Source organism: Hordeum vulgare, chromosome 7H (genome assembly GCF_904849725.1).
Source record: "Hordeum vulgare subsp. vulgare chromosome 7H, MorexV3_pseudomolecules_assembly, whole genome shotgun sequence".
NCBI lineage: Eukaryota > Viridiplantae > Streptophyta > Magnoliopsida > Poales > Poaceae > Hordeum > Hordeum vulgare.
The window spans coordinates 563,631,057-563,645,383 of record NC_058524.1 but is presented as its reverse complement, the minus strand read 5'-3'; the positions used below and the strand labels follow the sequence as shown (position 1 = coordinate 563,645,383).

At 48.7% G+C, this 14,327-nt stretch overlaps 2 protein-coding genes across 3 annotated transcripts; one reads left to right on the top strand and one right to left on the bottom strand.

Annotated features, from left to right (window-relative positions):
- Positions 1–1,642: 1,642 nt before the first annotated feature.
- Positions 1,643–3,847, top strand: LOC123412381 (leucine-rich repeat extensin-like protein 7). The gene has a single exon (XM_045105328.1). The coding sequence runs from the start codon at positions 1,754–1,756 to the stop codon at positions 3,605–3,607; it is 1,854 nt and encodes a 617-aa protein (XP_044961263.1). The 5' UTR covers positions 1,643–1,753; the 3' UTR covers positions 3,608–3,847.
- Positions 3,848–4,959: 1,112 nt separating this feature from the next.
- On the bottom strand, positions 4,960–9,800 carry LOC123412380 (delta-aminolevulinic acid dehydratase, chloroplastic). Of its 2 annotated transcripts, XM_045105327.1 has the most exons (13): positions 9,695–9,800; positions 9,090–9,387; positions 8,886–8,997; positions 8,729–8,802; positions 8,311–8,379; positions 8,147–8,230; positions 7,991–8,060; positions 7,048–7,103; positions 6,841–6,962; positions 6,665–6,736; positions 6,486–6,567; positions 6,320–6,397; positions 4,960–5,328 (listed from the first exon to the last, which is right to left on the bottom strand). In XM_045105327.1, the coding sequence occupies exons 2-13, from the start codon at positions 9,378–9,380 to the stop codon at positions 5,155–5,157; spliced, it is 1,284 nt and encodes a 427-aa protein (XP_044961262.1). In that variant the 5' UTR covers positions 9,381–9,387; positions 9,695–9,800; the 3' UTR covers positions 4,960–5,154. The 2 variants fall into 2 exon arrangements, with proteins under 2 accessions (XP_044961262.1, XP_044961261.1); XM_045105326.1 differs by lacking the exon at positions 9,695–9,800 and having other exon boundaries at positions 9,090–9,687.
- Positions 9,801–14,327: the final 4,527 nt, after the last annotated feature.

Sequence of the window (14,327 nt, the reverse complement as noted above, 5' to 3'; positions counted from 1 at the left end):
CTCCGAAGTAAGAAGCTAGCGAGAAGCTTCAACACAATCTTCTTGTACTCACTCATTAATCATGCCCATACCGCAAAATTTCTTCAAATGGACAACACACGCTACTTTTTTGAGTTAGTGAAAACAATACTACTAATCACACTAATTTTGACAACAATATTACATCATCATGATGGGCATTGCCTTGGGCATGCATCATATTCACATCACAATAGCCAATAACGAACCACATCCATCTTGGACTCCTCGAGTTGGTGTCCGTTGAGGACAAAATCAAGCCTAACTCATGGTATAGTGAGGAACGTACTACTTGTGAGCTCACAATGAGTACATGATCGATGTCGTCTAGGAATCATACATGTTGATCACACGATGGCCAGCTTGATCGAGTTATTGGGCAATGCCTCGATAATGACACTTCTTGTTTCCAGGTTCTCTTCTTAGGCCCTGTTTGGATATTCTAACTTAGCTAGAGGTTAGAGTTACTTTCTCGCTCATGACTAACGTTGAACTAACTCTAGCCAAAGAGGTGTTTGAATGACTGGGTTAGATTCACAATAAATGCATTTGATGGAGAGAGAAAAGTGGTATTTTAGTGGGGCCCACGAGAACTAGCTCCAATTAGCACCTCTTGGCTGACGGGATAGAGAGAGAAAAGTGATTTTTCACTGGCCCCGTGAGAACTAGCTCAAATTAACACCTCTTGGATGGGATAGTTTTTTTTATGGGTTAGATGTGACTAGCTTTAATCTAGCCCTCATGTATGGATACTTTAGTGCTATTTGAAATCCTCAAATACTTCCGTTTCAAAAAAAAAAATCCTCAAATACTCCACGAGCACGCCATGGTGCACACTACAAAACCCCGTCGACCACTACTGCTTCAAATGCGTATTTTTTTGTATTGCATACGATCATCGGTTGCAGTGCTTGGGTTAGTACTAGATTAGATCTGGCCATGACCATCTTGATCGGTCACAATATGCGAGCTTAAACACTCATGATAAGTCGAGGGAGAACCCGAGAAGCCCAAAGAAACCTCTCAGTTTCTTAATCTCCACGGTTACTTAGATTATCGACGATTAAGAACAAGATCTGCCGCTTAGCGCTGGAGCATTATTACTCAGAACAACAGCCCTCTCCCCAATGGACGAAGGCTACTCTTTGAGTTTGAGTACGACCTGTGATTTTTCTCCATGGAAGTTGATTTGTGATGACTGATGAGCAGTTGGAATTGTAGCTCGTACGCGGTATCCCCCTCCTTGAATCTCTGCCGCCATGACGATGCCAAGTCTTCTCCTTGTAAGCCTTCTCCAGCTACATGGCTCGCACGGATGAAAAACATTACTGGGTCAGAGCCGTTCTAGTAACGAAGCCACGGCCATCCATTTACCATTCCCATTTGGTTCGATTTTGCACGGGCGAAACATTCAAAAATATCATAGCACGGACCAAAAACATCACGACTCGCACACACACATCACACGTCTGCGCCGTGAACGTTTAACTCTTCGGCCGGCCCGGCCCAGCCCAGCTCGGCCCGGCCCCGCCCGGCCCGACCGACACGCTCTCTTTCTCTCTCTGCCTCGAGCTTCTCGTTCCGCGTTAACCCTCCATGTGACCCCCCTGCCACCTTTGCCCCTTCCATCACTCCACCCTCACTCCACCACCCCACTCCCTCTCACTCCCCCGCAGCTAAACCTCCTCCCCCATCCCCCCACCCCCGCGCGCGCCGCCGCCAGCAGCGCGCGGCCATGACGGGCCGCCGCCGCGTCCTCCTCGCGCTGGCGCTGCTGCTCGCCGTCGCGCTCGCGCCGTCGCCGGCCGCGTCCCAGCAGCGGCCGCCGCTCGACCCGCCGCCGTCCTGGGCGTTCCCCAACCCGCGCCTCCGGGCCGCCTACGTCGCGCTGCAGACCTGGCGCCGCACCGCCATCTTCTCCGACCCGACCAACTTCACCGCCAACTGGTCGGGCCCCGACGTCTGCGCCTACAACGGCGTCTTCTGCGCGCCACACCCGGCCGACGGCGGCGTGGTCGTCGTCGCCGGGATCGACCTCAACCGCGCCGACCTCGCCGGCTACATCCCGGACTCGCTCCCCGCGGGCCTCCCCGACCTCGCGCTGCTCCACCTCAACTCCAACCGCTTCTGCGGCGTGCTCCCGGACACCTTCCTCCACCTCCGCCTCCTCCACGAGCTCGACATCAGCAACAACCGCTTCGTCGGCGGCTTCCCGGAGGTCGTGCTCCAGCTGCCCTCGCTCCGCTACCTCGACCTCAGGTTCAACGAGTTCGAGGGCGCCATCCCGCCCGCGCTCTTCGACCGCCCGCTCGACGCCATCTTCCTCAACTCCAATCGCCTCACGCGCCCCATCCCGCCCAACCTCGGCAACTCGCCGGCCTCCGTGCTCGTGCTCGCGCACAACAGGCTCGGGGGGTGCATCCCGCCGTCGATTGGGAGGATGGCCGAGACGCTCAACGAGATCCTGCTCATCGACGACGACCTCAACGGCTGCATCCCGCCGCAGGTCGGGATGCTCAGGAAGGTGACCGTGTTCGACGTCAGCGGCAACCGCCTGCAGGGCCAGCTCCCGGCCACCGTCACTGGGTTGGCGGCCGTCCAGGAGCTCAACGTCGCCGGGAATCTCTTGGAGGGCGCGGTGCCCGCCAGCGTCTGCGGCCTGCCGAGCCTCAGGAACTTCACCTACGACGACAACTTCTTCACTAATCGGCCGGGATGCGCCGTGGCGACGGCGGACGGCAGGTGGAACTGCATCCCCGGCGCTCCCGCGCAGCGCCCGCCGGCACAGTGCGCCGCGGCGGCAGCCCGCCCGTTCGACTGCAGCAAGTCGCAGTGTCAGGCATCAGCAGTGCCAAGCCCAGGCAGGGGATCGCACGGAGGCCGCAAGCCGCCCACTCCGAGGGGTGGGCCGTCGAGGGGGCATCGTAGACTGTCGCCGCCACCGCCGGGCTCGTTTACGCCGCCGGGCTCGTCCACCCCATCGTCCCCGCCCGGTGGCTCCACAACGCCAGGAACGGCGGCGCCGCCACCACCCACCCACAGCGAGAGCCCCAGGCACGCAATGCCGCCCTCGTCCCTACCGCCATCCCAGGGCTTCTCGCCTCCGTCGTCCGGCAACCAGCCGCCGTCCGCGTCTTCACCGTCAAGCCACCAACCCACAACACCTCCCCCCGGGTACGCCCCTCCGGCCCTCACGCCGCCGACCGCCCCGACGCCATCCTCGCCGCTGCCGCTCCCAGCCCCTGGACCCTGGACGCCACCCCCTCCACCAGGCGGCGAAGGCGGAGCGCCATCCTCTCCACCAGGCGGCGAAGGCGGAGCGCCATCCTCTCCACCTGGCGGCGAAGGCGGAGGGCCATCCTCTCCACCAAGCGGCGGAGGCGGGATGCCGCCGGTGCACGGCATGCCATACTCGTCCCCACCGCCACCTACGGTGCCGCTGCCACCAGTCCAGGGCGTGTCCTACTCGTCGCCGCCGCCCCCGCTCCTCCCGCCCGTCTACGGGGTGTCCTACTCGTCGCCGCCGCCTCCAATGCCGCCGGTCTACGGGGTGGCGTACGGCTCGCCGCCGCCACCGGCGGGGCCGTAGAAGTAGCCGCTAGTTAGCCGCAGGCTGATCGATCGGCCCGGTCGCCGCCTCCACGGCCGGATCGCTCGTCGTCAGCCAGCCAGCCAGTCCGTCGTTCGTCACCAGTACATCATCACATCGATCTCCCTCCCTGTAGCTTCTTCTTCAACGCTCTTCTATATTTTGTGCACTCCGTTGTCTATTTGTTATGTCGTTATTTGATCAGAATTAAATTCCATGGCTCCCTGGTGGATTCTTTCATTCCTTGTCTGCTTCTTCGATTCCTGTTGGTTCATGTTTGATGGATGAAATACGACGCTCACATCACAACACTCACTCGCGCACCATGTTGTTCTATTTTGTTCACATTTTCTCTCTGTTGTACGTATATTTATTTACAGAGGGAGCATGTCGATATTTGATCCCGGATTAAATTCTAAAAAAAATGCCCACGTTGGATTCTTCCAATTTTTTGTTTGTTGGATTGCTGTTTACCCCACCACCGGTGTACTGGTCCTCATGCTCGATGAATGAATGGCAATGCAATGCGACCTTGAACTGGTAGGTAGTGGCATATGCACGACCGGCGATCACATGCATGCGAGAGAGAGAACACGTTGCGGCACACGAGTTACGCACGCCGGCAGTAGTACTACGATACGAGCCACAGCAAGCATGGTGTGAATGAATGATAAGCACTGATGGGGCGTTCACGCCATGGCTTAATGAATGAAACGGATGAATGTTGAATGACTAGTCAATTAGGGCCGCCGGTAGCTGTGCCGCCATTTTATTACTCCATGGAATGGACTATGGAGGCTCCATCCCTCCCAGTGAATCTTGTACGCGATGGATGGTGCCAGAACGTTATGACTTGGGAGGAAGTTGCTACTATTGAAATCATTATCTTTCGAGGCCCGTGATTTCTATCACGTGGGAGCGGAGCGGAGGCACGACCTAGAAGTAATTGCTGCCAGCCCCCGTCCGTCTCCTCTGCAACTGCAATTGCAATTGCGTCGGCCTGAGCAAAACCTGCAAGCTACTGGAGGCAGCCAGCTATGGCCGTTTGCCACCCAGCACTTGATCGGAGTTAATTACTCCTCCTCCCTCCCGCCCGCCCGAGATCCTATGTGCGTGCTTGCTTACCAGACGCACACGCATTACTGCCTGCGATGCGATCTACTGTTGGGTCCCGTGCGGTGCTTTGCTTGAACGAACCACCCTTCACACTTTCTCAAACTACCACCGCTCCCCTATGAGCACAAGCCGGCGTGGGTGGGATCACGCGAGACTCTGCTTGACACACACTCATCGTCGCTGCCAGGAGCATGCGATCGGATCGGACTGGGATAAAAAAAATCATGCATACTCGGTTTTTAAAAAAAATAAAAGTGCTAGTGATAAAATAACAATCATGTACACTGATGGCATGGCGGATTATTCAAGTGCTTAGGGTCAAACGTCAAGGCCAACAACTCAAGCCCATTGGCTCCTCGGCTGAGCTCTACATCTCAAATCTTTAATCACAGGGGGGTTGACCGGTTGATCCGATCTACGTACCAGTACTTCTACTTGGCGGATCCCATGCCGCAGAGGACGGCGGCGGCCTGGCGGGCGAAGTAGGTGAGGATGACGTCGGCGCCGGCTCGCCTCAGGCACATGAGCGACTCCATCATCACCTTCTCCTCGTCGATCATGTTCAGCGCCCCGCCGGCCTTGATCATCGAGTACTCGCCCGACACCTGAATGAAACAGCATATGATGATTGCTTCGGAATTTTCAATCTCCTTTTTACTAAGACGAGCCAACATGATACTACGTACATCATTCGACCATCTCTTTCAGCTACAATCATAACCCAAAAAGAGAAAGAAGAAAAAAAACATAACGCATACGAAATCATCCTCTGATTCAGGCTCGTATTCGTAACCTCAAGTATGAGTTGGTTAAGTTTACTCGTATTCGTTCATCAGGATAGATCAAGCTTCAGGCTTTTTATTGGTTCAGAATTTCACTCGCTTTGAGCTCATAGTATAACTACAGAAACACCATGCAAGCAATATCATCTTCTTATTCAGACTCATAACCTCCACAGATGATGATATCACCACCTCTACTTTTTTTCTTTTCCTAACGCAACGATAGAATCATCCTCCATTTTTAGCTTCAAAAACACGCAGGAATAGAAAAGCAAAAAATAAAATAAAATCTGGTCAACTTTCTTAAGATTAACTCCTGTTGGTGGTGAAGTTTTTGAAAAATCTCAAGGAGAAAACTTGGGATCAAAACACACGGGATAAACGATAGATTAACGTTCAGGCTTTTACTGAAATCTTAGGTCTGCTGCCCAAGAGAACATCCACTCTGGCATGATACAGTCTGGGCGAACAAATGCGTAGTGAGCTTGTAGTACTTTAGCTGTCCTACTGCTTGAAATGGCTACCAACTGATGATGTTTGTGTAAAGAAGATAAGGACGATGAAATATATGACTTGGGTATTGATAAGACAAATAAGAGATTTTCTTGTGCGGCAAAACTGGCGAGGCGAGTGACAATTGGGTAGCTGAATTATGATATGCACGGATGCACCTAAGGTGCTGCTGCTAAAATGATTGCATTGATTGCATCGGAGATATAGAGTATCAACAAGGTCTCGGTTTCTTGTGGAATCCCGGATAGAAAAGGCAAAAACATCACATCAACATGGATCATGGACCAGCTAACGAACTAACCTGGTATGCAGCAATTGGCAGTGCGGAATTATCCCGGAGAAGTCGGATGATATCCAAGTACGGCAATCCAGGTTTCACCTGTCACAAGGGAATCATGACTATGGAGCGACATATACAGGAGTTATCTTGGTAATACGGCACTGAATATTATCAAGCAAGAGATTACTAGAAGAATATCAGCCCCTTCTGCCTCATCTGCTGCAGTTTCTAGAAGGGCCTCCCTGTAGTTAGCTGGGTTCATCTGATAGCTTCAGAACCAAAAGGGACAAGACGTTTAGACAATAACCAACTAAAATGTACACTGGATGTAAATACACAGTAGTAGCTTTGTTTTCAGCTCCATACGTCTTCTTGTCCCCAAATCGTGGATTTGAATCTAAAGCTTCTCGGAATGGCCCATAAAATGAACTGGCGTACCTGCAAAAACATATATAGTGGATGCATCAGTCAGATAACAAAGGCATAAAGTAGAAATAGAATAACAGAAATTCTATGATGCCATGAATGATATAGGTACGTACTTTGCAGTATAGGACATAATGGAGACATCATTGAAACCCTCAGCATCCAAAGCAGAACGGATTGCTCCAACACGACCATCCATCATGTCACTAGGACTAACCACATCAGCACCAGCTCGTGCCTATTTAGTTCATGAAACAATTTTATGTTAGTGAACAATATGCATCAACCAAGTCTAAAACATAATACCAAGAGAAGAGATGAACCTGTGAAACTGCCTGTTTGCACAACTGATATACTGTTTCATCGTTCAGAATTACTCCTGATGGGATTGAAACAACTCAAAATTAGGTGGAAGAAAGTTTGTATCACGTGATTTGTGTCTTCTGAAACACGTCCGTTATTTGACAAAAAATAAATAGTAACGAAAATTGTTTGTACTGTAATTCCAAATTCTAACTTACGCATAATCATCTTTTTTTTAACAGTCACCAGTGGGGAGAGCTTCCCCACCTGAATATACTACCAATCAACTTAAGCATAATCATCATACAGCCGAGCTCACACTTTCAATTACTTTTTTGCGCTACTTATCAATTTATCACCATTCACAAGGGCTACAAAAAAGCTATAGGGGCCAGCCATTCCTGGTTTAAAGACCACGGAATGTACCTTCTCATTTTTCGCTAATTTTGATGATCTGGGAAGTACCCAGCTGCTCTTGCACGGAAATACATTTTGTGCACAATATTTTGAGGAAAAAAAAGGAAATTCTAGTTTCAGTGCCAAGTGGACTAATGACTTAACTAAGCTGTTGACTGTTAATTGTACACAATACTATCTCAGGCTCATAGCCAGTAACCAAGTGATTCAATACTAATTTTAGAAAATTTAAATAAGGGCATGCACAGCGATGTCTTGAAAACCAGGAGCTTCACAGGTTCTACATGATAGCATCTCAAGCTCATAACCAAAACCAGAATGTTAGTTGCTTGGCCGTATGCCCGCAACCACTGTGGTGCCAGTTTTACAAACTCCAATAAGAACATGCATGTGTAGGCCTTCATACCAGGAGACCGACAACAATATTTTGGAATTAGCTAGCACATTTCTCATGTTATCACCAATTCAGCATGCAAGCAGATTAAAATATCATGCATATCTGAACCTCTGAAAAGCGTAAGACAACCATGTAATAATTTTCAGTACCATCTTCCCTCACGATGCCATCATGTCCATCAGATGAATAAGGGTCCAAAGCAACATCTGTGTAGACAATCTAAATTTCATATATGATTAGAAGCAAAGATATTGGTAGCATTGATGCAAGCGACAATATACAATGAATGAGGGAAACAAACTTACGATATCAGGGAACTTATCCTTGAGCAGGCGAATTGTCCGTGGAACCAAACCATTGTCATTGTATGCTTCAACTCCTGTTGGAGACTGAAGGAATAAAGAGCACAAGTCATTCCGAGGCACAAATACAAGTACATGACAAATTATTAGTTATATTCGTCAAATACCTTCAATGCATCCGGAACCTTTGGAAAGAGCACAAAGCTGTTAACACCAACATCGCGTGCCTTATACACCTGCATATATGAGTAGTTGCCTGGATTATTACATGAGGTCTGAATACTGATTGCTACCTAAGATTAATGGTCCAAGCGACATGGAAATAAACAAACATTTAGAGTTTCAATACATTCATCAAACATACTCCCTCTGTTCCTAAATATAAGTCTTTTCAGACATTCCAATAGGAAACTACATACAAATGTATATAGACATATTTTAGAGTGTAGGTTCACTCATTTTGCTCCGTATGTAGTCCCCTATTGAAATGTCTAAAAAGACTTATATTTAGGAATGGAGGGAGTAGATGATAAATCCGATCCCAGTCTCAGAAAAAAAAAAGTCAATTTCCAGTACTTGCAATACCTCAGCAAGAAGCCCATGCTGCCATCCAAGCCTAAAGCAACCAGGCATGGCGCCAATTGGAGCATCCTCTTCCCCTGTAAATCATCACCAAAAGGAAAAACTTTATATAACAAACCTCAAAAGGTCCACCATTCAAGCAAGTAGATTTCAAGGCAACCTTCATGGATGAACAATGGGAGCACCAAATTAGCGGGCGAGATGCTTGTCTCCTGGAATGCAGCCCTAAGAGCCGGCGACCTGCGGTTGCGACGAGGACGCTTCGCCATGTCCTGAACACATACCAAACATGGAGCCTCAAAATTCAGTTTCTCGCAACGGCACTGTACACAAGCAACATTGCAAAATTCAGATTGGAGCTCACGAGAGGCCTGATCTCAGGCGTGCCGTCGGGGGCCTTCGGTCTGACAAACGCAGCGGGGGCGGGGAATCTCCCGGCGACGGCGTCGGCCTCGCACTCCTCGATGCTCCTCCCCGACGGCGCCCTGACGGTGGCGGCCGCCTCCTGCTCGCTGCTGACCCTGACGGCCACGGAACGCGGCCTTGGTCCGGTTCTTGGGACGGCGAAAGAGCTGCCGAAGCCCGCGTGCCCGTGGCAGTTGGTCGCCTGGAACATCTGGACCTTAGCCGGGGAGAAGGGGACGGTGGAAGCCATGGCCTAGCTGCAACACCGAGACCAAGACAAAAAATGAATTTCGCGGACATGGTTGACAATCGTGTCGCTGTATCAGATTCAGTGCTGCGTAATTCGATCAAAATTGAGCTGCGCAATCTAAAGAACTGCTAAAAAGATGGATCTTGATTCTTCTTGGCTACTGCCAGAGGCGGGCGGCTGGATAATCTGGATTCGAGTCGAGCTTCGAATTGGGGTTTGCCATTAGAACGAGATTGGGGACTGAATTTAGCTTGACGAGTTCAAGGGACGCGCAAATCTTGGGGATGAGGAAGAGGGAGGAGGCGGCGGCGTACCTGGAGGGGTAGAAGATGAGGAGAAGACGATGTGGCCTCAATCCTCTCCGACGGCGACCCCCACCTACTACGCTGTCTTGCGTTTCGTTGTCTCTAAGTCCTGACCACCCTGTACCTGAACCTGAACCTGAACCCTTTTTTTTCTCTTTTTTCGGGAGTACGTCTAGGTGTACCGTAGTTTTATACTCACTATGTCCCAAAAAAATTTGTTTAGGTTTGTCTAAAAATGAATGTATCTAAATACTAAAAAATGTTTAGATACATTCATATCTAGACAAATTTAAGACAAGATTTTTGGGACGGAGGGAGTAAAAGGCAGTGAATCATTTATTTTGAACTAATTTAAAGCTGAATTTGAACCGACATGCCGAACGTACTTATGCTTACAGTCATGAAAATACAATTCTTATGGAGTCCATGAAAGATGATAAAAGAAACCGGGTTCCTTGCTGGCAGAAACATTTCCAAGAACATGGTCTATAAGGCTGATGTCCTCTGTTGTTGTTAGTTGTAACCCTTGAAAGTACCCCCCCCCCCCACCATGGTTCTTGAACTTGATTTTCGTTTGGCTTTCGACTGTGTTAATTTGAAATAGTATCATCTGCATTCTTGGCGGTAACTGGAATAGGTGTCGTAATGGCTTGCCACAAGGCAATCCCTTATCTCGCTACTTGTTCACTATTTTGTCGCGGATGTGTTGCAACGGCTAATTAAACAAGCTTGCTCTTCTATTCGATCTCTCATCACCTTGCCACTGTTGTTGCTTGCCCCATGCTTCAGTATGTCAATGATATGTTTATCATGTGTAATGCTGGTGTGGGCGCCTTCGGAGCCTCGAGCACGTCCTTGATGACTTTGCTCTAACCAGAGGGCTCTTGATAAATTTCGCTAAGTCCTTGTTAGTTCACATGCATGTACCCTCCTCAGGCGGTCGTTGTTCTTGTATCGTCCCTAGGTTGTGACATTTCTTGCTTTCCTCACGCTCACCTCGGCCTCCCCTATCCGCGCATAAGCTCCCTCTATCTGCGCCTGCTCCCTTGATTAGCAAGATAGACAAATACCTCAATGGTTGGCAAGTGATATGTATCCGTCGTATCTATAATTTTGATTGTTTCATGTCAATACTTTATAAAATTCATACACTTTTGACAACATTATATAATATTTTTGGGACTAACTTACTGATCCACTGTCCAATGCCAGTTTCTATTGTTTACATATTTTGCAGAAAATCCAACGGAGTTGAAACACGATAAAATTTTACAGAGATTTTTTTGGAATATATGTGAATTTTGGAAAGAAGAATAAATGACACACGATGCCCGAGGTACTCCCAAGTCAACGGGGCGTGGCCGGGGGGTGGCAACGCCCTCATGGCTTGGGACCACCCTGTAAGTCAGTTGGGGCCCTTCTTTCACCGCAAGAAAGATAATTTCGCGATGAAAAGCCCCTCATAATTTCAGCCCAATCGGAGTTAGGAATCTACGGATATTTAAGAAACGGTGAAGGGGTCAGAAAACAGTCACGAAAACAGGAGAGAAACACAGAGAGAGATCCAACCTCAGAGGGGCTCTTGCCCTCCGAGAGCGCCCCTCGGGAGCCATGGCGGCCATGGACCAGAGGAGAAACTCTCCTCCCATCTAGGGAGGGGACCAAGGAAGAAGAAGGAGGAGGGCGGGCTCTCTCCCCCTCTCTCCCGGTGGCATTGGAGCGCCGCCAGCGCAACCATAGTGAAGGCGATATACACCAACGACTTCGTCGATGTCACCACCAATTCTCTTCCCCTCTATGCAGCGGTGTAAACCCCATTTTCCCCGTTATTGTTGGGGAACGTTGCATGGGAAACAAAAAAATTCCCACGCACACGCAATACCTATCCATGGTGATGATCATCTACGAGAGGGGAGAGTGAATCTACATACCATTGTAGATCGCTAAGCGGAAGCGTATATAATGTGGTTGATGTAGTGGAATATCTTCGCGATCCAAATGGCCGCCCGTCACGCGATCTCATCACGACCCGTCTCGCGATCCATCACGATCCATCTCGATCTAGTGCCGAACGGATGGCACCTCCGCGGTCAGCACACGTACAGCTCGATGACGATCTCCGCCTTCTTGATCCAGCAAGAGGGGCGAAAAGGTAGATGAGTTCTCCAGCACGGTGGCATGGTGGTGGTGGTGGTGGAGCTATTCCAGCAGGGCTTCGCCTAAGCACCGCTGAAACTAGACTAGAGGAGAAACAGATCTAGAGAGAGAGGGCAACACGTGGTTGTTTTTCTGTGTCTCAAAAACTCTCAATACCTCTAGTATATATAGGAGGGAGGGAGGGGAGGAGGCAGCCTCAAAACCTCAAGGTTTGGCCAAAAATGGAGGTGGAGGAGTCCTACTCCAATCCTACTAGGAGTAGGGTTCGTCCTTTCCACTTGGAAACCCTTTCCACCTTTTCCACCTTTGGGTTTTTTGCCTCTCAAACCTCATGGGCCTTAGTGGGAGCTTATGTCAACCCACTAGGGGCTGGTTTGTATCCTCCCACAGCCCATAAGGCCCCTCGGGGCGTGACACCCCTCCCGATGGTCCCCGGTACCCTCCCAGCACTCCTAGTACACTACCGATGAGTTCGAAACTTTTCCGGTGACCAAAACAGGACTTCCTATATATATCAATCTTTACCTGTGGACCATTCCGGAGCTCCTCTTGACGTCCAGGATCTCATCTAGGACTCCGAACAACTTTCGGTTACCAACACCTATAACTCAACTATATCGAAACGTCATCGAACCTTAAGTGTGCAGACCCTGTGGGTTCGAGAACTATGCAGACACGACCGAGACACCACTACGGTCAATAACAAATAACGGACCTGGTTGCCCATATTGGCTCCTACATATTCTACAAAGATCTCTATCGGTTGAACCTCTATGTCAAGGATTCAGTTAATCCCGTATGTTGTTCCCTTTCTCCTTCAGTATGTTACTTGCCCAAGATTCGATCGTCGGTATCTCTTTACCTAGTTCAATCTCGTTATCAGCTAGTCTATTTACTCGTTCCGTAGTACAAGATCTTGTGGCTAACTCCTTAGTCACATTGCTTGCAAGGCTTATTGTGATGTTGCATTACCGAGTGGGCCCCGAGATACCTCTCCGTCATACAGAGTGACAAATCCCAGTCTCGATTCACGCCAACCCAACAAACACCTTCGGAGATACCTGTAAAGCACCTTTATAGTCACCTAGTTACGTTGCGACGTTTGATACACACAAGGTATTCCTCCGGTGTCCGGGAGTTGCATCATCTCATGGTCATAGGAACAAATACATTGACATGCAGAAAACAGTAGCAATAAACTGACACGGTCATATGCTACGTTACAGTTTGGGTCTTGTCCATCACATCATTCTCCTAATGATGTGATCCCGTTATCAAGTGGCAACACTTGTCTATGGCTATGAAACCTTAACCATCTTTGATCAACGATCTAGTCAACTAGAGGCTTACTAGGGACAGTGTTTTCTCTATGTATCAACACATGTATTTGAGTTTCCAATCAATACAATTATAGCATGGATAATAAACGATTATCATGAACAAGGAAATATAATAATAACCAATTTATTATTGTCCCTAGGGCATATTTCCAACAGTCTCCCACTTGCACTAGAGTCAATAATCTAGTTCACATCACTATGTGATTTTGATGAATCAAACACCCATACAGTTCTGGGGTTTGATCATGTCTTGCTTGTGAGAGAGGTTTTAGTCAACGGGTCTGAACCTTTCAGATCTGAGTGTGCTTTACAAATCTCTATGTCATCCTGTAGGTCCTGCTACCAACGTGCCATTTTGGAACTATTCCAAATGACTGCTCCACTATACGAATTCGGTTTACTACTCAGAGTTTTCCGGATTAGTGTCAAAGCTTGCATCGGTGTAACCCTTTACGACGAACTCTTTTAACACCTCCATAATCGAGAAAAATTTCCTTAGTCCACTAGTTACTAAGGATATCTTTTGACCGCTGTCCAGTAATCCATTCGTGGATCACTTTCGTACCCCTTGACAAATTCATGGCAAGGCACCCATCAGGTGTGGTACACAACATAGCATACTATAGAACCTATGGCTAATGCATAGGGGACGACCTTCGTCCTTTCTCTTTCTTCTGTCGTGGTCGAGCTTTGAGTCTTACTCAAATTCACACCTTACAAACAGCCAAGAACTCCTCCTTTGCCGATCTATTTCGAACTCCTTCAAAAACTTGTCAAGGCATGCATTTTGTTGAAAGTTTTATCAAGCGTCTTGATCTATCTCTATAGATCTTGATGCTCAATGTTCAAGTAGCTCAATCCAGGTTTCCCTCTGAAATTCTACATCATTTCTGATCAACAATATGTCAACCCTATATGCTTTCCAGAAATTCTACATCATTTCCGGTCAACAATATGTCAACCACATATACTCATAAGAAATTCTATAGTGCTCCCACTCACTTCCTTGCAAATACAAGTTTCTCACAAACTTTGTATAGACCCAAAAGCTTTGATCATCACATCAAAGCGCATATCCAACTCCGAGATGCTTACTCCAGTCCTTAAAAGGATCGCTAGAGATTGCATACTTGTTAGCATCCTTA

Coding starts and splice junctions, on each gene's coding strand:
- LOC123412381 (XM_045105328.1), top strand. CDS start 1,754: ATGACGGGCCGCCGCCGCGTCCTCCTCGCGCTGGCGCTGCTGCTCGCC.
- LOC123412380 (XM_045105327.1), bottom strand. CDS start 9,380: ATGGCTTCCACCGTCCCCTTCTCCCCGGCTAAGGTCCAGATGTTCCAG. Junction 8,803..8,885: donor CCCATTGTTCATCCATGAAG/GTTGCCTTGAAA, acceptor GATGATTTACAG/GGGAAGAGGATGCTCCAATT. Junction 8,380..8,728: donor AGCATGGGCTTCTTGCTGAG/GTATTGCAAGTA, acceptor TCATATATGCAG/GTGTATAAGGCACGCGATGT.